The sequence below is a fragment of the Propithecus coquereli genome, unplaced genomic scaffold (genome assembly GCF_000956105.1).
Source record: "Propithecus coquereli isolate 6110/MARCELLA unplaced genomic scaffold, Pcoq_1.0 Scaffold1152, whole genome shotgun sequence".
Taxonomy (NCBI): Eukaryota; Metazoa; Chordata; class Mammalia; order Primates; family Indriidae; genus Propithecus; species Propithecus coquereli.
The window spans coordinates 350,141-373,075 of NW_012135548.1; the positions used below are offsets into that span (position 1 = coordinate 350,141).

General features: G+C 58.2%; 1 protein-coding gene across 5 annotated transcripts in view; it reads left to right on the top strand.

Annotated features, from left to right (window-relative positions):
* Positions 1-22,935, top strand: part of LOC105821139 (voltage-gated potassium channel subunit beta-2) — a 62,786-nt gene that overhangs the window by 32,194 nt on the left and 7,657 nt on the right. For 3 of the 5 annotated variants that reach the window (XM_012657788.1, XM_012657805.1, XM_012657770.1), the window contains 7 exons: positions 8,908-8,951; positions 9,758-9,795; positions 16,769-16,848; positions 19,410-19,454; positions 20,726-20,770; positions 21,559-21,602; positions 22,426-22,512. In XM_012657788.1, coding sequence (XP_012513242.1) covers positions 8,908-8,951; positions 9,758-9,795; positions 16,769-16,848; positions 19,410-19,454; positions 20,726-20,770; positions 21,559-21,602; positions 22,426-22,512 — 383 coding nt within the window. Of the gene's footprint in view, positions 1-3,283; positions 3,496-8,907; positions 8,952-9,757; positions 9,796-16,768; positions 16,849-19,409; positions 19,455-20,725; positions 20,771-21,558; positions 21,603-22,425; positions 22,513-22,935 lie in introns of those variants that run through there. The other 2 variants (XM_012657779.1, XM_012657796.1) reach the window with 2 other exon arrangements.

The window sequence follows — 22,935 nt, forward strand, 5'->3', positions numbered from 1 at the left end:
CGTTCGTGTTCAGGTCTTTATTGTGGGCGTACGTTTTCAGTTCTTTGGGTACATACCTAGCAGTGGGCTTGCTGGGTCATGTGGTGAGGCAGATGACATTTTACACTGTGGTGACTAAGAGTCCTGTGAATCTCACTTCACTCGGTGCTACCTAAAGCACACCATCTGGCTAAGAGCAGCCCCTGGGGAGCAGTAGGACGCCAGCCCTCCTGGGACCCGAGGGCTTGCCGGAGCACAGAGGGGGTGTGTGAGGAAGAAGGGAGGACGTGTGCATCTCACCAGGCCGGCACGCGTAGCATCACTCGAAGCTCTTGGTAAAAACACACCCTCCCGGGCCCAGACCCAGAGCCGCCGATCGCGTAGGTCCGGGTGGGGCCGGGAGTCTGCATTTGCAATACGCTCCCCCGGTGTCCTGATCAGAGACTGAGCAGCGCTGCTCTGGACGGTGAGCGCCGCGCGAGCAGGTGCACGGTGCGCACTCCAAGCTCTTTGAACAGATAAATGCGATCCCTTTATTATCAGGGCAGGGGGTGATATTTAAAGATTCTGTGAAATAGTCTGAGCAAGTTCCATTTTGGCTCCCGCTCTGCATATTTAGGGGAGGTTGGGATGCTGTGCAGCCCACGAGTAGAGAGAACCGTGCGGCGCGAAAACTTCCCTGAGCCCCGGGAAGGGGCCAAAGGCAGAATCTTTGCCGTCTGTGGCTTCCTTGGCAGGCCCGTGAGCTCCCAAAGGCCAGAGCCTGTCGTCCTTGAGTCCCGGGGTCCAGCCTCAAGGAGGGACTCAGCTGGCACATGAGGTCAGCACTGCAGCTGTCCACCCAAGGGGCTTGGGAAGGGCTCCAGCCTGCCGGGAGCGCAGGGACCCAGGCCAGCCAGCCCTGCAGCTTAAGTGAGCAGCTGCAGGAGGAGGGCAGAGTCGGGCCCACAGGTGGTGCTAAGAGGCCCTCGCTGACCCCTGTAAGTGGCACCCATGATCTGTCAGGGTGTCCTTGGCAAAGGCACCAGCTCTGCCCTCCCGGACCTCTGTCCCCAGGTCCAGGTTCCACCCTCACGGACTGCCTCCTGTCCCCCAAGTCAGGTCCAGGCTCATGGGGAGTGCAAGGGCCACGTTGACCCACAGGGCAAGGTATTCGGGGGGTGGGGGGTATCTCACACTTGGGCCTACTGCTGACTCCCACGTGGGAAAGTCATTCCTTAATGTTGCAATATCATAGAATATGTATCATTTCAAGCTGGGCACAGTGGCTCATGCTTGTAATCCTGGCACTTTGGGAGGCTGAGGTCAGAGGATTGCTTGAGGCTAGGAGTTCAAGACCAGCCTGGGCAACATAGTGAGACCCTGTACTCTAAAAAAAAATGAACAAAAACCTAGCCAGGTGCAGTGGTGCACACCTGTCGTCCCAGCTACTCAGGAGCCTGAGGCCAGAGGATCGCATGTGTCCAGGAGTTCGAGGTTGCAGTGAGCTGTGATCCCACCACTGCACACCAGCCTGGGTGACAGAGTGAGCCTCTATCTCAAAAAAAAAAAAAAAGAAAAAAAGAATATATACCGCTTGTGAACACATACTGAGGTACCCCAAGGACCAGACCCAGGTCTGAGCACTTGGCACCCGCTGTCTGGCCTCCACCTCGATCCACTGGTGGAGCCTTTTCCTGGTCTGCGTTTTGCACGTGGGAATAGTGAGGCCCAGAGAGGCTGCCCAGCCGTGAGCAGGGAGACGGGACCGGAACAAGGTTTATTCTTAACTTTTACCTTCTGTGTCAAAAGGCAGGGCCACGGTCCCATGCAGTGTGAACATCTCGGGTGGGTGCTCTCCTGGGTCCCGTCGGGAGCAAAGAGAGGACAGCCGGCAGGTGTGAAGGTTCCTGCAGGGCTGTGCTGGGCGGGATGGAGCAGCTCCTTGGGTCATGCCTTCATTTTGTCAGTGGAAGCTCAGAGGCCCAGAGAGGGCAGGACTCCCGCCTAACATCACACAGCGGATGAGCAGCAGAGCAGCAGCTAGACCCCCATCGCCTGCTCCCTGCACCCCATTCCTCCTTCTCGGCTCCTCCTGACAGGACAAGAGGGGACCTGGGAGGCAGCTTTGGCCAGGGCCCACCCTGCAGGGTGTGAGGAGGATGCTTGGGGTCAGGGGGCAAAGCCAGCCCCCCCAGACGCTGAGGAGGACGAAGTACAGTGGGGGAGGGGCTTCATTCATTCAGTCATTCACTCATCCTTGCAGAATATTTATTGAGTGTCTGCTGTAAGCTAAGTACTATCAGAGGTTTCTTTCCCTGGGCCATCTGTGCCATTCTCGTCAAGACAGAGTGGTCTCCTCTGCACATTTCTGGTGATCTGGCTTCTCCTTGTGCCGAGCTCCGGAGGACACCCCACTCTCCTAGGCAAGAACCAGTAGCAGCTGCAGCCGGACACTGGCTCCAGGGGGCTCTGGCGGGAGCCAGCACCGCCTCGCTGGGAGCCGCTGCCACACAAGCTCCGACGTCCGGCCTGCGGCGTCCACCCCGGCTGCAGTGCCTGCCCCGGCCTCGGGCTGGTCCTGGCCCAGCGGCTGTCAGCCTGTAGCAGCCAGTGACGCCTCAGGGGACAGCCAGGGCGGGAGGCTGGTGCATCCTTCTTCATTAATAATGAATGGCCCGACGCTGCCTGTGCCTCGCCCTGGTCGCCTAATTGACTTGGTGGGAGCCGCAGCAGCCCACGGCGTGCAGACCGGGAGTGGCTGCAAAAGCAGCTGCTCCCCAGACCCCCTGAGCAGCTGCCCCAGGAGAGTCACAGCAGCCCTACTCAGCCCCCAGGCCACTGCCAGGGCTCAGCAAGCAAGGACGAGGACGCCCCGGAGGGAGCCCTCCCTTCTCCCAGCAAAGGAAGCAATCGCGCTCATCGGGAGTAACTCACCGCCCAGCCCTGCCGAGCACTTGTGGAGACTGCTGGGCTGGGGACCTGGGCAGCCAGAGCTGGACCAGGGTGCGGACAGAGGAAGGACCTGCAGAGACAAGAGAGATGTGAGAGGGGAGAGAAACGCACCCCTTTCCCCCCAGCTTTCAGCTCCTCTTCAAGAAGGTGATTTCTGGCACAGTCCTGGACGTCTGATTCCTTTCCCTCGGAGGTCGCACAAGCTTTTCCTCGTCGCTGCCTTGGGAAATCCTCACTCAGGAAGGAACGCCTCGCAGCTTCCTCACCTTCTGGGATAAAGTCTTGTCCCAGAGGGAAAAGGGTTTCTAGGGGACAGGTGACTCTGAGCCCTGGAGGCGGGGGCTGCAGCCGGGGCTGAGCGCGGGCCAACATGCAGGTGTCCTTCGTGTGCTCGGAGCACAGCCTCAAGGGCCGGGGCCCCGAGGAGCGGCTGGGCCGGCCTGCGGCCAGCAGCCCCAGCCTGGGCTCCCGTGGCCGCTTTCGCGCTGTGGCCATGGTGGCCCGGAGCCTGGGACAGCTGTCGGTGCAGAGCCTCCCGTGCAGCGGGGACGCCAGTGTGAAGCAGCACGGCATGAAATATAGGTACGAGGGGCAGATGGCTTTGCAGGGTGGGGGCTGCCCTCCCCTCCTGCCCACCTTCGAGAGCCCAGACAATCTGCGAATCCCTGTCTGTCAGACTTGGTGGTCTGTGCCGAGAGGCCTGGAGGGGCTGTAGCCTTGATGAGAGAAAGTTGGGGAGGGAGGCCCTGCCCCACACTCGTCCTTTGCACCCTCCCCACCTGCCGTCACAGCACCTGGAGCCAGGTGGGGGACTGAGCCCAAATGCAGACTTTGGTTTTGGAGAGGTTTAAGCTACACACTTCAGTTACTAGGATGGACCCTCAACGCTCTTCTTCTTGGCACCAGTACCAGCTAGAAACCCAGGCCACTCTCCTCAGATACAACTAGAACTGTCTGTGGCTAGTTGGACCCCATGCAGAAACCATATCGCCTGAGCCGCTGCCTCCTGGAGATGAGTCTGGAATGGATCCGGGGGTCCTGCTTCTGTGCTCAAATCCCTTCCTTCCTGGGGAAGTTTAATATTCTTTAATGACTCTCTGGGGTAAAAACTTTTGGTCCCATCCATTAAGCTCAGTGAGAACAATGCAGAATGAAATGCTCTGCTCTAGAAGTTCTGGGGGTTTATGTCTTTTGTTAAGTAGGCATCAAAAGCTAGGAGTAAACAGAATGTGTGTGTGTATATATGTATATATATATATACAGCCTGTCCGGAAAGTATCCAGCCAGGCAACTGTTCTTGTTGTATTGACAATGGCTGGATACTTTCCAGACAGCCCTCGTGGGTTTTTTTGTTTTGTTTTTTTTTTGGTTTGGATACCTGTTACCTGCTGCAACTTTTTTTTTTTTTTTTTTTTTTTTTTAGACAGAGTCTCACTCTTTTTGCCCGGGCTAGAGTGAGTGCCGTGGCATCAGCCTAGCTCACAGCAACCTCAAACTCCTGGGCTCAAGCAATCCTACTGCCTCAGCCTCCCGAGTAGCTGGAACTACAGGCATGTGCCACCATGCCCGGCTAATTTTTTTGTATATATATTTTTAGTTGGCCGATTAATTTCTTTCTAATTTTAGTAGAGGCGGGGTCTCGCTCTTGCTCAGGCTGGTCTCGAACTCCTGAGCTCAAACAATCCGCCCACCTCGGCCTCCCAGAGAGCTAGGATTACAGGCGTGAGCCACCGCGCCCGGCCCCCTGCTGCAACTTTTAAGTCAATCCTAGGATCATCCAAGGAGTTAATAACAGTGAGACTATTTCTAAACATATAAAGTACTATGTACAGGGAAACTGTGGCTATTAACACGGTTTCCCTCCTAAGACTCACTGAGGAGTAGCTCTCAAAGAGCATGAGCACTCACGGTGACCATATGTGTGCCTGTGTGTGCTTATGTGTGTGCATGTACACACGTGCACATACACACGTGCACGCTGGAGACAGGGAGGGTGAGCCAGCCAGTGAAGGGAAGTGTTCCTTGGGGGGGTGGGTTTGCAGTCTGAGGACCGGGATTCAAATCCCAGCCCCAGCACTTCCCGACTGCAGGCCCCCACCTGTCTGAGGGAGGAGCACACAAAGCCGTACACCTGGAAAGGCCCAGGGAGCTTTCCTTGGTGCTGTCGGGGGAGGGAGGCAGGTTCGTATCTCTGTAGGATGATGCGTGGTTTCTTAGTGGCTGAAACGGGACTCGGAGCCCAAAGCGTGACCCATCAGGCCTCCATGCAGAGCACCTGTCCCATCCTGCCTCATGGGGGGCCTGTCACAAGTTGCTCCACTGCGACTGTCCCAGGGCCACAGCTGGGTGCAGCGTGAGGGCTGCAGGGACTGAGGGTGGGACCTGATCCCACCTCCCCCCAACTCTGATCACCTCCCTAGAAAGCTGGCCCTCCCCAGCGGCATGGTCCAGGCACAGCTGCCAGCGACCTGACACGGCCCGCAGGTGCCGAGCTCTTGCCAGAGGCCAGGAAGGTGCTCAGTGCAGGGTAGGAGGAGGCCAAGCCTGATAGGCAAGCGGAGAGCCAGCATTTAGTCCCAAGGGTCTGCCCCGAGGGCCTGGGCTTCTCACCCCCAAATTATACCCCAGCATCATCCCAAAACAGCACTGCTGGGACCCTGCCACTACCAGCTCCAGGTGGAAGACAAAGACATGGAAGCCCAGGCCCGTCCTTAGGGAGCCTGGAGTCTGGGAACAGGACGGGCAGCTGCACTGGGCGGCGCATTATAGCAGACGGGCAGCAAGACGCTACCAGGAAGCGTCTGTCTCCCGCACTCCGCAGACCAGCTAACGAAGGGGATGGTGCTTCCTTTCACCCGATCAAATTTTGTCCCCAGCCCAGAGGGCTGAAATGAAAGGCCCTGAACTCCTCTTTTTAGAAGGGTCCGTAATTTCCTGGAGCCTCCCAGCTCCGGCTTCACAAAGTCTGAAGTGCTGTGTTTAGGGGTGTGACGTGTTCAGGGGCCGCGTGATGGGCATTAGCGCTTTCTTCTGGCAAAGGTTACGTCTGTGTCCTCATTAGCCATTTTTCCAGACCATGAGAGAGACATGAGGCCAATTAATGAAGCCAGCAGTATTTGGGTTTAGAGATTCGGACCAGCGATTTTATCATTATGTCAAGTTTTAATTAGGGGGAAGACATCTGTAGGAAATGATTTCGTGTCTGGAAAGTCTTGAGTGGCCACGTGTCAGCAGCCCCCGCCAGACCAGCTGAAACGTGCAGTGTGTCCCACCCCGCTGAGCAGCCGTCTTTGCAGAGCTTTCTGCCCGGAGGTGCCCTGTCCCTTCTCATTCCTTCTCCCGAGGCCTGGCAGCGGATGGCAGATCCAATACCGTCACTGTAACAGGGAAACAAGTCGAGCAGGGTAATTGCAGCATCGTGTGTGTCCTAGTTTTGTTAAATCACTCCTGTGGCTGGTGGGTGGGAAGGCGGCTGGAGAGCCAGACGTCCTGGGTCCCCACCCCGGCACAGGACAGAACTCCGAGCCTGTCCGGGAAAGCGGGTCTGTTTCATGCCGATCAAACTGGGAACAGATAAGGACCAGGGAGTAGGAGCCACTTTGGCCAACCCTCCGCAAACTGGCGGGAAAAGGTGTCTCTGCTCTTTAACCCCGACGTGGGTGTGCGCAGCCTCTGGTTGGGTGTCCTCACCTGTCTGCTGCTGAACTGCTCCATCCCTCAACGTGCAGCACGTTGCGCTGACAAAAGGGACATTTTCAGGATAAGCCTAAAACCTGGCCTTCGACAGCGCCGGGTCAGGACGTTGCTCCCATGGCCCTCGTGGAAGTGGTTTGCAGAGGTGGGGGCCCCGCCTCCCTCTGGGCACCCGGTGGGGTCCGGGGTCTGCAAATGCCCAGACGTTACAAAGTCCCGAGGGTATTCACGTCTCTCATATTTCCAGGGAGGGGCCTTGGGCAGTTCTCCAAGGGGTTGATGACCCAGCGCCGCTGGGAGCCACTGATCAGAGCCTTCGGTCCCTTCACTGCGTGACTGGACCCTCCCAAGCAACTTTGCAATCTCTCACCAGTTTCTTCCTAGCTCGCCTGGGAAACTGCCTGAACGACTGAGCAGACCTGGCTCATGCAGCATCTATAAGTAACACAACTGGCTCTTTCTTCCCAGCAGCCATAGGCACACGTCGCTCTGGGTGGCAGCACGTGAGCAATACTGAGGGTACCGTTAGATTATTTCACTGATGTATAAGGAGAGGAAGAAAAACAAAAGGAAACTTCCATTCCCTTTCGACACGGTAGTAGTTAAAGCCTGCTCAGTTTGTCCACTGTTGTTTCTGTATAAAGAAGCATCCACCCTGCCACGTCCCGTGCTGTGTCTCCCTTGGCCGCCCTGCCCCTTTAACAAGACACGTGTGAGTCAATGTCCTGTGCCCTGGGAACAGACATCTTTTCATTTAATCCTCATGGCAGCCTGGTGAGAAAGGCAGCATCGTGAGCCCATTCTGCAGATGAGAATGTGGAGGTGTCAGGCAGTTACACAAAATGCCAGGGTCATCTGTCCAGGAACGTCAAACCAGGATTTGAGCTCTGGCTTCAGAGCCTCTGCCCACAGCCATGGCCTGAGCCTCCCCTTCCCGAAAGAGGCACCAGCTGCTCGTGTGTTCCCCCTTAGGGGATCCCAGCCGCCCCGAAAGAGCAGGAGGCTGGTGGCTGGACCGGTTTTAATGGGAAATTTTAAAATAAACCTAGGTCATTTAAAACTACCTTCAATTGGGTGACACGTTCACCTGTTTCAGACTGCTTACAAGTACTGTATTCACTCGTGATGTAGGTGAGGGCCAGGAGTCTGGTAACCAGGGAAACTGAGGCTGTGGAGGGTCAGAGTCAGGCTCCAGCCCCACGACGCCCTCCCAGGGGCCAGGCTCGGACAGGAAAGGGAGTAAACTGAGGGCGTGGGGTCGGCTGCGGTTAGGAGTGTGGCAGCCCCGGGAAATGCCAGGGCCCTTGGGTGAAGAGCTGGGCTTCTCCCTGTGGCATCTCGTGGCTTTCTGACTCCCACAGGATCCCGCAAGGGAAGTGGAGTCCGACCCCAGGTGGGTCAGGACCTGGCTGTGGCTGTGAGACCCACCACTTGTCAACTGCACCATCTGGGCAGTTGACACCATCTGGCCCAGGGTACCATCTGGCCCTGGGTCCCCCTAAACAGGACGGGGTGGGTGCCACCTCCGTGAGGCGCGTGAGCCGGGAACCAACTACCTGGGGGGGATCCCAGATCCTCCGTGACATGGGAATCACAGTATCGCGACACACACAGCGCCTGTGCACAGGGGTGCGGGAGGGTCTGGTGCGAGATGCCTGCGACTGCCAGGCCTGCTGCTGCCCCCGGCAGGCGGGCATGCCAGTCCTTGACCACCTCCCAAGGATGTTGATGACACAGCCTGAGGCCCCTTCCTGTGGACTCTGGGGAGCCACCATGGGGCAGACGCCTCAGTGGCCCTGTGACGGAGCCCCGGGCAGCCTGTTATGAGCGTGTCTGCCAGGCTCTGGGGCCCCCGCGCTAGAGGGGCGGATCCACAGGCCGTGTGGTCCAGGCTGAGTGGGAATGTCCTCTCCCTGTCCTCAGACAGAGGAGTGGACAGACAGAACCACTGGCCTCTGGAAAAGAGGGGAGAGGAGACTTCTCAGCGAGGGGACATCCTGTGGATGGCGCCACAGGGCTGAAATCAGCCACGTTTCGGCCTGTGAAACAAGACAGCGTCCCATGCGTTCTTATCTGTCCTTGTTGGTCACCAGCAGGGCCCCTACCAGCAGCATGGCCATGCCCTGGGTGGGCCAGGGGACAGTTGGCACTTCCCCCCAGGGGCCAGGGAGCAACAGCCTTTCTCCAAAGGCCCCGGTGCCTTTTGGAGCCTCAGGACACATATGGACCGGGTGGGAGCGGGAGGGGGCTGGCTGGTGGGGCCTGCCTGGGGCCGAGAACTCACCCACGTTTGTTTTTCAGGAACCTGGGCAAGTCCGGCCTGCGGGTCTCCTGCCTGGGGCTCGGTGAGTGTGGGGCGCCCTCGGGGCAGCACCAGCAGAGGAAGCAGGGCTGCAGGAGGGCCGGGCACGGACTGAAGTGGGCCCCCCCAGGGAGGTGGGTGGCCTGACCCTCAGCACCCCCCAGGGGGTAGCCGCACCCAGAGCCTAGGACTCTGGGGTCTCAGTTGCCAGGGCAACAAAGAGGCAGAGGAGAGGGGACTGGGGGAGAGAGGGGACAGGGGTACAGCCTTGGCAGAGCAGGCGAGGGGAACAGTGGGGCCCTTTGCACACGAGCCCCTGCCCCGACCTGTAAAACTGGAGTCGCTCATGCAGGGCCATGAGGTTCTGTGCTCTCCCCTCTCTGTCCACATGCGAGCTCTCCTCCCGGAACACACCGTTCTCCACCTCCGTGCCGCACACAGTGTGCCGCCCTGCCTGCCCCCGCACCCGCCTGTCCTCGTACCCGCAGGAGCACGAGGCCATGGCTGTCAGACCTTGCGTGTTTTCAGGGAGCCGTCCCCCGTGCTATCGCCTGCAGCATGTCCCTGCAATAAGAGCCTCATCAGCACAAGTCACGACGAGCCTCCAGGGCCTGCAGCCGGCTGCCTGCTCTGGAGCCTTTTGTCCCCTCACTCTGATGGCCTCAAGAGAGCAAGTCTTGTCCTGAAGGCCAAGTGTCCACACACACCGAGGACACGCTCACCACAGAGCAGCACAGCGTGGCCACCTGTGGCTGCCCCCTGGGCCCTGCAGCCCGAGGTCTGGCACCCACTGGAGGAATCTGGACCCCTGCCAGGTTCTCTGACTTGAGCCTGTGTGTCTCCTTCCAGGAACCTGGGTGACCTTTGGAGGCCAGATCACCGATGAGGTAAGACTGGGTTCCCGCGACACCCCAGGTCCCCGGGAGGGCTCTCCCGGGCACGTGGCTAAGTCTGCTGCCTAAAAGTGAGCATGTGCTCCTGGGAGCCAGCGTGGCAGCCCCCTCCTTCTGTGTTGTGAGGGGCCCTGCCCCTGTGGGACACCAGAAAGCTGAGCGGCAGTGGCCAAAGAAGATGCCCCCACCTAGGAGCTGGGTGCCTTGGGGCCTCAGCAAGTCCCTAAAGCTCCCTGGAGCTCAGATTACTCCCACGGGTGACACCGACCCCACTGCTGAGCAGACTGCAGAGCACACATTCTCCAAACTGTACAGCCAGATGCAGACCTCAGCTGCCCTAAGGAGTCCACCCACGTGAGTTTGAAGCCTCAACGCATGCCTGTTGGGGTCATTCAGAAAGCAGCTTCGGCAGTTTTCCTGCAAGCTGGGGAATCTGAGCACATTTACATTTCACCAAGCTCCTGACTACGTTTCCAGCAACTGTCATGAGTCGTGTCCATTGCAGTCGAATGTGTCTGCCGGGGCTTCTGTCAGTCGGGGTGCAGGGGTGAACGCCAAGGAGACGCCCCTGGGTCTCGGAAGGGGTGGGATGGCATGTTCCCGGCCTGGTGCGCCCTCTGGACAGCCAGGCCGTGTCTTGGAAATGAGAGCAGTGGCGTTTGCTCAGAGAGCTCTGGGCATCTGCACAAGAAGCAGTTTCCGCGTTTGCCCTATTTACTGTGCGAAAGGTCGCATTTAAAAATTAATAAGTGAGCTGACTCGAGACCTCATTAGCTGTGATTGCTTGGTTTGTTTTCCAAGGAAAAGCTTTGCTTCTATCAAAATGTAAATGCATGCAGTTTGTGTTTGGGGTCATTTTCATTTCTGAGACAGTAGCTGGTCATAGAACCCTCTGCCCTTGCCTTGGGGTTGCTAGGTGCGGGCTGTCTCAGGTAAAGTCAGGAGTTTTTAAGGTGAAGGGAATGGCCTTCCCTAAGCCCGCCACACTGGTTCAGTGGGACCCGTAGGGCCCACGTGGTTCTCTCCAAGGCTGCCTGAGTCAGCCTTGTTTTCCTCTCAGTGTGATTGCTAAAGCAGCGGGTGGAAGAATTCCGTAGAGGAGTGTGACTTCATTTCCAAATAGCATTAGCCACATGGCACGTGATGTCCTTATGGGAAAGACACAGAGACGGGCAGAAACATCCAACTAGGTGACTCCGTCACCAACAGCTCAGTCACACCCTAAGATCCAGTGGCAGCCCCAGCTGGCCCTGGCCCTCAGCATCTCCGCGAGGAACAGAGTGACGTGCATGAGGATGTTGGAGGTTATTTCTAGATGACACCAAGCCAGAAGGACACAGGACACAACAGACGAAGAGTCAGGGTTCTGGAAGGTTGTGGCACGTGAAAAATGGCTGAGTGAAGGGGCGGGAATTTTTGCATTAAATCCTACAGTTAGTGTCAAAAACAAATCAGTATGTCAGGTGCGACAGGCTCACGGGCTGCAGCCCGGATGAAGAACACCGAGGGTTTTATTCCTTGGTTGGCTGCCTGCTCCGTCTCAGCCAGCTAAGGAGCAAGAACCATCCTGGGCTGCTTTTCTTTTTAGTTTTTAAATTTTTTATTAAATATATGAAACCAAAAATTTACCGTTTTAACCTTTTTTAAGTGTGCAGGCCGGTGTCATTAAGTACGTGCACCTTGCCCTACAACCATCACCACTATCTGTTTCCAAAATTTGTCATCACCCCAAACAGAAGCTCCACACCCTTAAGCAATAACTCCCCAGCCCTTCTGATCTCCTTCCTGTCTGTGAATTCCGCAGCCTATTTTTGCAAGGAAGGTTTTATCGGCGCACGGCCGCGCCCATCCATTTCCTCGTTGTCTGCGGCTGCTTCCACCCCGCGAGGGCAGAGCTGAGTGACGGCGGCAGAGACCGCGGCCCACAAAGCCTAAGTATTTGCCACAGGCCCTTTACAGAAAAAGGCTGGATGTCCCCGTTCTGTGGGGTCATGGCAGCTGTCTGCCAGTATCTGCAGGGCTGTCGTGCAGACAGAAGCTCAGCCTTGTTCTGTGCCACAGCAGGGGCAAAACACAAGCCTGCCCAGGAGTGGGATGAACTTCCCGGTGGGGCGGGAGTGGCACCCAGTCTCACGTGGCACGGTGCAGAGCCCCTAGTTTATAGGACGCCATCGCCTTCTCCGCTGATGCTCACGAGAAGTCGAGGAGGGAGGCAGACAGTGTCAGTAAACCGAAGATCACGCGGCCACGTGCAGGAGCTGTCGCGGTCAGGGTCAGGTTTCCAGCCGTCCCGTTAGGTGCCCTCTCTGTGACCTGACGCTGCAGCTCGGGTAGAAAACTCCCTGTCGGAAGCATGTGTTCAAGACAGGCAGGGCAATAAAAATTTAATAGGAGTAGTGGCTGAGAACGTTACATTTATCATCTCATTTAATCTCTGACAACCCAGAGGTAGGTGGTATCGCCATTTCAGGGAAGCTGAGCCTCTGGGGTGTAAGCAGGTGCCAGAGGTCACATGTGGGTGGTAAAGGGGGCTCCCCCTGGGGCTCTTTGCCTCAAAGCCTGTGGCCAGCTCTCAGCCCTGGAGTAGCCGTCCTGGAGTGGGCATGGAGTCCTTGTCCCTGGGGTGGAGGTGACAGGGAGGCGGCCTCTATGTCTCCTAAGTGTCCTTCTGACTTTAATTTCTGGTATGCTGACACTGGAAAGAACCCAAAAGTGACAAGATATAGGCTCCGTGAAATGGACTAGGACGCCCCCCACGAGCACAGGTCTCCAGAGGTCGTGTTTTGAAGAATAGCATGAGAGAAAGCAGGTGGAAAACACAGAGCACACATGTCTATGCACATAGAGTTGCAGTTTCTAGGGAAACGGCATGCATGCACACGGAAACCTGCAGGAGGAATTACTCTAACATCTCAGCCATAAAAAATATTAAGAAAGCACAGCCCTAAAAATCCCCGATTCCCTCATTGTCTTTCTTGTGTCCAACCATCCAAGGTGTCTCCTGGGTGTAACTGGAATTGTACTTAGGTCTTCCCTTGTGCTCGGGGACAGGTGAGGTTGTGACTGACATCTTGTGTGTCACGGTGCTAATCCTGCTGCTTGGCGAGCCTTCAGGGGTCTGTGGCCGTAGGTTTCTGCGAAGTACCCGGGCTTTCCTCCTGCGGAGGGAACCAGGCGTGTTCAGGGGCGTCGTGCCCTGGAGTCGGGGCTGTTGAGACCTTTGTTCATAGTCTGTTGGGCAGTGAGGAGGGGGGAGTGGCCGATCCAGAGGCCACCAGAGCCAGCTGGAAGGTGTCTCCACTGGACTCGTGCTTGCTGAACGCCTGCCAGGTGCCCACTTTCTGCCCCTTTCAGGCCACTGTCTTTCTAGCAAGGGGGACGGCTGGTGAGGAAGCAGGTGTGTCACCATCTCCGATGGTTAAACGTGCGGTGGAGAGTGCATGAGTTTCCTGTGGTTGCTGTAACAATTAGCCGCCAACAGAGTGGCTTCAAACAATAGGAATGTGTCCTCCCACAGTTCTTGGGGCCAGAAGCCAAAATCAGAATCCCCGAGCCTAAATTGGGGTGTCAGCAAGGTGCGCTCCCTCTGGGGCAGAATCCTTCCTGCCTCTGCCTCTTCTGGGGGCTGCTGGCGTTCCTTGGCTTGTGGACGCCTCGCTCCTGTCTCTGGCCCCGTGCTCACATTCCCTTCTCCTCCTCTGTGTGTATCGAATCTCCGTCTGCCTCTCCTAGGGTCACCCGTGCTGGCATTTAGGGCCCACTTAGGTAATCCAGGGCAGTCTCCCCATCTCAAGATCCTTAATTTAATTCCACCTGCAAAGTCCCTTTTTCTAGCTAAGGTGACATTCACAGGTTCCAGGGACCTATACATTTGGGGTGCATTATTTAGTTGACCACAGAGAACAGGACGATAGAGCAGAGAGAAGGGAGGGCTGGGGTGTGGGCTCCCGTCGCTGCAGGGCAGCCAGGAGGCAGGTGAGCAAGTGAGCCATGGGGTGCTGCAGGAGAGGAGCATTCCGGGGGCAAGGAGGCAGCAAAGGTGGAGCCCTAAGGCTGAGTGTTGGGGGAACAAGGGGGTTCAGGAGATAGGGTCAGGGGTCAAGGTACAGATCTGGCAGGGACTTTGGCTTTGATCATCTGTGGGATGATCATCTGCTAAAACGGGAGGGTTTTAGCAGAGAGGTAATTCAACCTGCCTTAAGGACTTCAAAGGCTGGTCTGGCTGCGCCAGGAATAGCCGGTGAAGTGGGGCTTGTCAAAGTTTAATGCAGATCCCTGGGGATCTGCCTAAAATACAGACCTGGGTGTGGCAGGTCTGGGTGGAGCCGAGCAGCCTGCGTTTCTGGCGCTGAGGCCGCAGGTGACGGACCAGGCTCTGCCTGGTGGGGCAGGGGCAGGAGCAGGGAGAGTTAGGGGGCAACTGCAAGAAGCCAGCTGAGAGCGGCTGGGGGCTTGGAGCAGGGTGGGCACAGTGGAAGTGGGCGAGCGGTCAGAGCCGGAGTCTGTCTGCGGGAGGAAGCTGACAGTGGGAGCTGAAGTCTCACACTAGCGTGAGAGGAAGGCGAGTCAAGGAGGGCGCCCAGGGCCTTGACCTGAGCACTGGGTGGGCAGGACCTTGAGGAAGCAGACACCGCAGCACCCCCTCCCCACCCACTCTCCCCTTGCCTGCCCAGCAAACTCCTAAACTCCCTTCAAAACCCAGCCCTGGAAATTCCCACACACGCTACCACACACAGACGGACCTTGAGGACATTGTGTCCCGTGAAATAAGCCAATCACATGTCGTATGACTCCACTTACATGAGGTCCCTGGAGTAGCCAAATTCATAGAGACAAAAAAGTAGAATGGCGGGTGCCAGGGTCGGGGAGGGAGCGGGGAGTTAGTGTTTGACGGGGACAGAGTTTCCGTTTTGGAAGATGAAGAAGTTCCAGAGGTGAAGGGTGGTGAGGGCTGCACAGCAATGTAAATGTGCTTTCTTGTTATGTATATTTTACCATAACTTTAAAATTTTTAATAAATACAGTAAATTTATTTAACTTAAAGAAATTGAAGGAGATCTCCATAAGCTGGCATTGATCAGTTTCCAGAATGTATTATAAGCAAAAAAAAAAAAAATCAAAGTGCAAAAGAATACCTGTAGCATGCTCCTCTCAGATGCCCTGCAGGAGAAACATGCGCCCTGGGCCACCGTGCCCTCCTGGGCCTCACTCAGGCCCTGCTGGGGGATGGGTCTGGGTCCCTGACTCAGGACGGACTGGGATGAGGCAGTGAACAGGCCGCGCGTGCTGGAGCCTTGGCCGGGAAGAGGTGCCAGGGTAGGGCGGGAGCATCCAGGGGGAGGCGGCTCAGGGGCGCACGGCAGCGCCCGTGTGTTTGAGACCATGCACTCAAGCTCCAGCCTCCCCCTGGGCTTCCCAACTCAAACTACAGCCACTGACTCACGGGGCTTAGCCCCGGGCTGCGGCTGCGGTGTCCGGAATGTCTGGGGATTAGTGCTGACTAGGCTGGGAGTCTCCGTACCCCACCCCCCAAACACCCTGGATTTCTGGCTTCTCTTAAAAAATTGGGGCATCTGGTAGCACCTGGCCCCCTTCCCACAGGCACCAATTGGGCGCCCACCCCACAGGTCCCCACAGGACACTGTCCTCACTCTCTACACCTGCCTGGGCTCTGGGCTTCCGGGCTCAGTACCGGGGAAGGTGGGCGAGGCCGCACCAGCTGCCTGTGTCCTGCGGTTCTGGAGAGTCAGATGGAGTTTCCATTCCGCCCTGGGCTCACCGGGGAGGGAGGCCTAGTGCTCTGCGCTGAGCTTACAGCAGTGTGACACTTGGGGACAGAAGCATTTGGGGACGCCTTCTTCTCTTGCCTCTTGGCGGGAGCTGTCATGCTTGCAGGTGGGCACCCCGGGCTCCTCGGTCCTCAGCCCCACGACCAGTAGCTCCTTCTTGGCTCCTGGAGCACAGCACGCCCGGCGGCAGCCCGGGAACAAGTCTGGCCCTTGGGCAGTGTTTACAGTGGCAGCCGCCACCACAGCGCCTCCAACAGGGCTGGAGCCCTGGGCGCTGGAGGGACGCCAGCAAAGCCAGACGGCCCTCCGCCCCGCCGCGTGCGAGCTGGTCTGTCTATGCGGCACGTCAGTTTCTCCATCCACAGAAAATAATACTGTGGTCTCGGTGCCGTTGCAGGAAGGACGCAGCAAGGCACAGCCGAGCGCACAGCTGTGGCTTTGGTCGCTCTGCCGGGGTCTGTCCAGCCCCTCCAGTGGCCATGCCGGCTTCCTCGGGCCGCCATAACTAAGTGCCACAACTTGGGTGGCTTAAAACAACAGGAATTTATTCTCCCACAGTGCTGGAGGCCAGAGGTCTGAAGTCAGGTGGTCAGCGGAGCCACGCTCCCCAGAGAGGCTCTGAGGGAGAAGGTCTCATGCCTCTCCCCGGTGGCTGCCAGTGGTCCTTGCCTCGCAGACACGTCACTGCAGCCTCTGCTGCCCTTGACACCGGGACTTCTCTGTGACTGTCTTCTCTTCTTACATCAGTCATGTCCTTATAAGGATTTAGGGTCAGACCCTAATGCAGAATGACCTCATCTCAACTAATTCCAACTAATTCGCAAAGGTCCAAATAAGATCACATTCTGACGTTCTGGGTGGACATGAATTTTGGGGGGACACCAACCCAGGAAAGGGGCTAAATCCTGTGAGGTCCCCAACTGATGGGGGTCTCGGCCCTTAAGAAGTTCACAGTCTGTGGACTGTTTCTTCATTCATTTTGCCTTCTTTGTTCTTCTCGCTGATCTGTTACCGAGAGCGCCTCCCTCCCCGTCCTGCAGCAGGAGCGGGCACAGCAGAGCCGGGAGGAGCCTGTCAGGCCCCAGGCGCAGGGCCCGGCACGAGGGGGGCCTCCCAGGCTGAGAGGGGGAGCCCCTGGGCCCCCCAGTGGCAGGACAGCACTGGTGCTCTCGTTTCAGATGGCGGAGCAGCTGATGACCTTGGCCTACGACAACGGCATCAACCTCTTCGATACTGCAGAAGTCTACGCGGCCGGCAAGTACGTGTCTTTTCTTGGGGGAAAAAGGGGTGCAGAACCCCCGGGGAAGGCCAGCGCTCCTGGTGTCCCACCACTCGCATTCCCGAGAGGGCTCCCAAATGCACTTTCCATTCCGCCTTCGTTTTAGAACTCTGAATGGCTTTGGGAGGTGTCGTTTGCTTGGGGCTAGAGTCCCAGACAGGTGGATGTTGGTCACTCGCCAAACTCCCCGTGTGCCCGAGCCCTGGGGTGACCAGAGTCCCCCTGGTGCCACAGATGCTGTACTGGGCAAGAGTGTGACGAAGCTGTTGTCCTGGGTCCCCTTCACGTGCCGGTGACCTGCACCGGCCCTCGACGCCTGCCGTTGTCCCGTCTTGCTGGTGCGGTTAGGGCCGCAGGGAGCAGGCCCTGCCCAAGCACTGCCGGGAGCGCTTCCCATCTTGGCAGTGAACTTTCCTGCTCAATTATGCAGAAGCTCGGCCCTCCTCAGCCAGCACTGTTGGCTTCAATTTTAAAGACGGGCTGTAATCAAATCATCCACTCTCCTGCATTGGGTTTCCAAAAGTCAGCTTTTGTTTGTGAAGTCATTTGTTGGCTCTCTCTCTGTCCTCCTTCTGGCCCCCTCCTGCCTGGGGCGAGCCAAGTTCCTGCCAGCTGGGCTGGCTGCAGCCTGGCCCGCCATGCACCGCGGCTGCAGGGCCAGCACCCGCTGCGGGGGGCTCCAGGCTGTTACCTGCAGCCCACAGTGGGCCCAGAGTGCCACGCATCAGGGAACCAACCTAGCTGGGCCTTTGCTCAAGTCCCAACCCAGAGCGTGGGGAGCAGCCAGCCCAGGAGGCCTCTGCTGGGACCCCCAAAGCCCTCCAGCCCGCAGCAGCAGCCCCTCTGCCTCTCCTGATGGTACCGCCCCTCCCGTGGCCTCCAAACTGGCAGCAGCTTCCCACTGAAGTGAAATGCTTTCCAGAAAGGCAGATGAGCCAAGTTGAAGGGTCAGAGGTCAAAAAGTCCTGTGCACATGCTGAGCTTAGGGGCACCGCCCGCCCGGAGCCCCTAGCGCCTTCCCTGCCCCACTTCAGCCTGGGTTTGGCTGCCCGCGGGCGTTTTGGGAGGCGGCTCCCTGCAGCCCCGTGGACAGGGCCCAGCACAGTGTGTCACAAGAGCTGCTTTGCGCTGTGTTGCTGTCTCTGAGTCCTGCTTAACCGGTCACCAGAGCTGGCATGCAGGGCAAGCACACTGGCTCCTCGCCTCTCGGAAGCCAAGAACTCGGCGGGCAGCTTCCCCTCAGGAGGCTGTTGCTGCGGGAGCCCCTGCCCTCTGCTCTTCCACCAGCCACTGCGGCCCTCCCCGTCCTGCCCAGAGCTGAGCCTGCCTGCGCACCCCTGTTAATGCCTCGCCCCGCAGCCGCCTCCCGGGGAAGCTGGGCACTGCCTACGGGGGCAGCAGGATGAAGCTGCTCTGGGCATGGGGCCAGGGCAGCCCCCTCGATGACCAGGGTGGCCGGGGCATATGGTGCGGAGGCTTCTCCCGCTGGCAGTAGTTTGCACGCTTCCCAGACAGCTGTGGGATTTCTCTGTCCCCCTGGACAGGTACAAGTCTCACCGAATTCACCGCCAGGGCCACAAGCAACAGGCTTTGGTTAACCCACTGTCTGCAGCCCCTGTGGCCCCAGGGCCACTGCTGGCTCTTCTCTTCTTCTCCTCTCCTGGTCCTTTGTCTGACAGATCCAGGACCAGGGAATGAAAGGAAGAGGCCCAGGTCTGAGTGGGTTTTCTGTGCATCTTGACCATAAACGAGGAACACTCAGAATGTGTGCCGAACAGCTTGCAAATCAGGGCCCATTATTTCTGAGTGGATGACTCAGGCGCTTTTATAATTGGAATGTAGCACAGGGTATGGATCATTCTCCGTCTGTTGTTTTCACTCAGAAACATTTTGCTACAAGCAGAAAGTTTTAAAAAGTTTAATTCAGCCTGGCAGTGCCAAGCAAGGCTGGAACGGCCCACTCGTGCCCCCGGCTAGCCCACGTTTGGTGCAGGACCCGGAGTGATGCCAAGCAGAGCAGCATAGCATCTGTCTCTGCTGTTCAAAAGCAGGAAACGAGAGGGACATGTGCGCACACACACGTATGCACACAGGTGCACGCACACACATGTATACATGCATGCACATGCTCTGCTGGAAACAGGATGGTCGGTTTATGGTCTGAAAACAGAGAATGTGTGTGATGAATAATTTACCTTTTAAAAAAGACACTTGTCTGGAAATTTCACCCACCTGACTTTGCCAGGCATTTTCCCCAGTGAATTTTCAGCTGCCCTGGGAGGTGGGATGCTGGCCGTGCCACGCAGGACGACAGCTGCTTCCTTCTCTCCGTGCGCACCCGCGGCCACCCCCAGCCCCTCGGCCGCCCCAGGCCTCGCCCCGTCTGGAAGGAGCTGCCGAGCCAGAGCGGGCGTGAACAGCCTGGCTCTCTGGCCCCGGTGGCCTTTTCACAGAGGGGACCAGGAGGCCGACTGTCACGGTGGGGCTGGGTTTGACTTTTCTGTTCTGCTGTGACAAAACTCCGTGTCTCTCTCTCGCAGGGCCGAAGTGGTTCTAGGGAACGTCATCAAGAAGAAGGGCTGGAGGTAACTGCTCTGTTTGAGGCTGGTCTTTGCTGCTGACCAGCAGAGGTCCCGGGTTCGGTCTCGGCAGCCCCGGGTGCAGTCTTGCTACGGCCTGCAAGTTCTAAGCTTGTTCTTGCTGGGACGTGGAGAGGAAAATTCTGTTCCCTGAGAGCAGGAGGCTACTGCTTGAGAAAGCCATGGGGAGGCTGGCTGTGTTACCCGTGTTGCCTGCCCCCACCCCACCTCTGCCCCTCCCACCCTTGTCCAAGCCCATCCCCAGGGATTCAGAGGGCCAGGGCCCCACTGCAAAGTCCCAGGCCAAAAAGAGCCGAAAGTGAGAACTCCCTGAATGCCCTGGGTACGGCAGGGGGTGCTGCTGCGAGGTCGGGGTGCAAGGTCCTTCTGCCCCGTGGCTGGAGCATTTAGGGCCAGAGGAGCCAGGGTGCCTGAGAGTGGAGTGTGCCCTGTTCACAGGACCTTAGCGAGTGTCTCAGCCCCTCCGGAGCTCACTGTCCTTGTCTGTAAGGGGACAAGTGTCAGACCTCCTAGGAGGGCTGTCCTGAGGGTTGGTGTCCCCGAGTCTATAAATCACCTGCCCAGCTCAGGGCCAGACGCATCGTAGTCACCCAGGAAGCAGCAGCTCTGCGGCATAGACCTCAGCTGCATGTGTCCCTCGGGGTTGGCCCCGGGAGGTGGTGGAGCACAGGGGTGGCAGACCTGGAGCCTCCCCCCTTCCTCTCCCAGGCAGCGGTCCCCACCCTCCTCGGGGCTACTGGGCTCACCACCAGCCCCCACATCCCCCACACAGATCCTCTGAGACACCTGTCCCCTCCTGCAGGGGACTGCCCCGACTTGGCACCCCTGCCCCTTTGCATCCCCGGCCCCTGCTAGGTCCCACCAAAGCCCGGTCCACCCTCCGGCCCATGCCTGGCCCCCTTGGGCTTGGCTCTTGCTGCTCCCTCCACCCTGACCAAAGCCACGAGGCCCTCCCAGCCCCTAAGCCTGGACCCTCCCGAATCCTGGGCCAGTTTGTCTCCCCTTTGCGCTCTGGCCCCGCGGCCCCGCGGCCCCGCCTCCATGGCTGCTGCCTCGGTTGCATCACTGGGCTGCCTCCCGGCCCAGGCTTGGCATGGGGTGCGCATCAGACGACGGAGAATTGCCCACTTCATGCCCCGGGCTCCTGGGTGGGAAGGTTTTTAGGACCCCTGCATGAGAGGTGGGGACATCGGGGATGAGGGAGGACCGTTAAGGGGCTGGGCCCAATACCACCCTCCTTCTCTTCTGTTCCGCAGACGGTCCAGCCTCGTCATCACCACCAAGATCTTCTGGGGAGGAAAGTAGGTGCAGCCACAGGCCATGCATCCGGCCCGGGGTCCAGCAGCCCCGTGCTCTTTGGAAACCCCTGACTTAGGAGGCTCCTGGGAGTGGGGGGAGGACAGTTGCCATTCAGAAGGGAGGGTGCGCCAGGGTCCGTCCTGGACAGGCCCGGCGGACAGGACCCGGGCCCAGTGCCATCTCTGTCCCCTGTCCCCAGTGCGCTGCTCTGACCCTCTCCTTCCACCCCAGGCAGCGTTGGTGCCGTCCCTGTTAAGGGACACCAAATCCAGAAAAGCAGCTTGGCTGAGTTTGCCTTTTACTCAAACCTCGTTTAATTTTTATTTTTACTTATGTGGGGTTTTTTTCCCTGATTGCAAAGGTAACAAAAAAAGTCTCGAAAACACAGAAAATGTGTGAACTGTCCAAACCACTCCAAATTCTCTGGGCCACCGGTCACCCTGCAGGTGTCCAGGTGTCTTCCGTACTCTCTCCAGGGCTGGACAAATATGGGCTCATAGGAATTATAAATAAAATTCATTATTAATTTTTTTTAATTTTAAAAGTCCAAACCAAGCCGAAGGGTAAAGTTGAAAAACAAAAGCCCCCATCCGCCACCCCCAGCGGCACCCAAGTGCGTCCGGGCTCCGTCTGGCCCGGGGGACTCAGCCCTGTGGCTCCGTTGCTTTCCCCCAAAGTGGCCTCAGACCACACACGGCGTTTGCTGACCTGCTTCTCCTGCCTAATGTTGCGTCATAAACATTTTCCCCAAAACCACTTGCAATATCGCCGGCCGTCACCTGTCTTTCAGAGCGGAGACCGAGAGGGGCCTTTCCAGGAAGCACATAATAGAAGGTGAGGATGGGCTCTGTGCCACCCCACCAGTCACACAGCAGAGGGCCCAGCCCTGGCCACCAGCGGGACCTTGCAAGGAATGAGGGCGGCACTGTGGCTGGACACAGACAGCCTGGGTGTCGATCCAGCCTCCCAAGTAGTGCGCATCCCTTCCCCAAGCCTCTGCCGCGGCACCCGCACCTGTAAGCTAAGAGCACCGCCCCGCGGGGTTGCCAGGAATCCAGAAGAAGCCGGGAGAAGCCGTGCACACAGCCCGGGCACCACACCCGGGAGGACCCCGGGGGGACAGCTGCGCGCCCGGCTTTTCTTGCATTTTATCGTCTTCATGTCTTTCCTAGTCACGAGTATTGTCTTCAAAATAACATCAGTCTATTGAAAATCAATTAGGGGACCACCTCCCACTCTGTCGACTATTTGTCCTGGGCTGTTCTAAGTACTAGGTGGCCGTTTGTGCGTTTTAGACACTATTGGCCTTTCACGGGACAGACGACAGGAATAGCCCTCCCTTCACGTGTGATAACGTAGCTCTCCTGCTTGCTACACGGATCACCAGGAGGCCACAGGGTGGCCCCAGGCAGGCTGTGCTCCCTGGGGGGAATCCCCCTTCACTCAGCCACAGGACATTTGGCCTGTGGTTCCCACATACGTCCTCCTGAGGGGAGGGACCGCACGCTCACAAGCGCCACCAGCCATCCTGGAGCTCCCCGGTGCCAGGGCTTCTTCCCTCCCTTCTCTTGTCCCCCGAGCCGGGCACAGGGAAGGCCCAGAAATGTTTATGAAGATGTGTTGGCAGCAGTGACGGCCTCTCCCTGTCCTTCCCCAGGTCTGAAGGCTTCCCTGGAGCGGCTGCAGTTGGAGTATGTGGACGTGGTCTTTGCCAACCGCCCGGACCCCAACACACCTATGGAAGGTAGGTGGTCTGCGAAGCACTGGCTGGTGGGGCCTGGGCGGGTTCGAAGGACAGAGCCAGGTCCATGAAGGGTCTGAACCTGAGGCTCCGGTGGCCACCGGCATGGCCCCGCTGGGCACCCAGGTGGGTGATCACAGGAGGCCAGGCCCCAAGGGACACAAGGAGTCAGGCCTTCCCCGTGCTGGGGGAGCTCGGCCTCTGCGTGCCATCCCCGCACCCCACCTCGCTCCAGGCCCTCGCCTGACCCGCCAGCCCGCGCCGCCTCCCACGCTTGGCACCCGGCAGCCTGCTGTCCCCTCCGGCTGTCCGCTCCGGCTGCATGTGCTGTAGCTAGAGGAGGGCGCCGTGCGATGACTCTGCCGCCGCCGCGGTCTTTTCAGTCACGTTCCACTGAGAGGTTTCAGGGGTCTTTGTCGCTCTAGG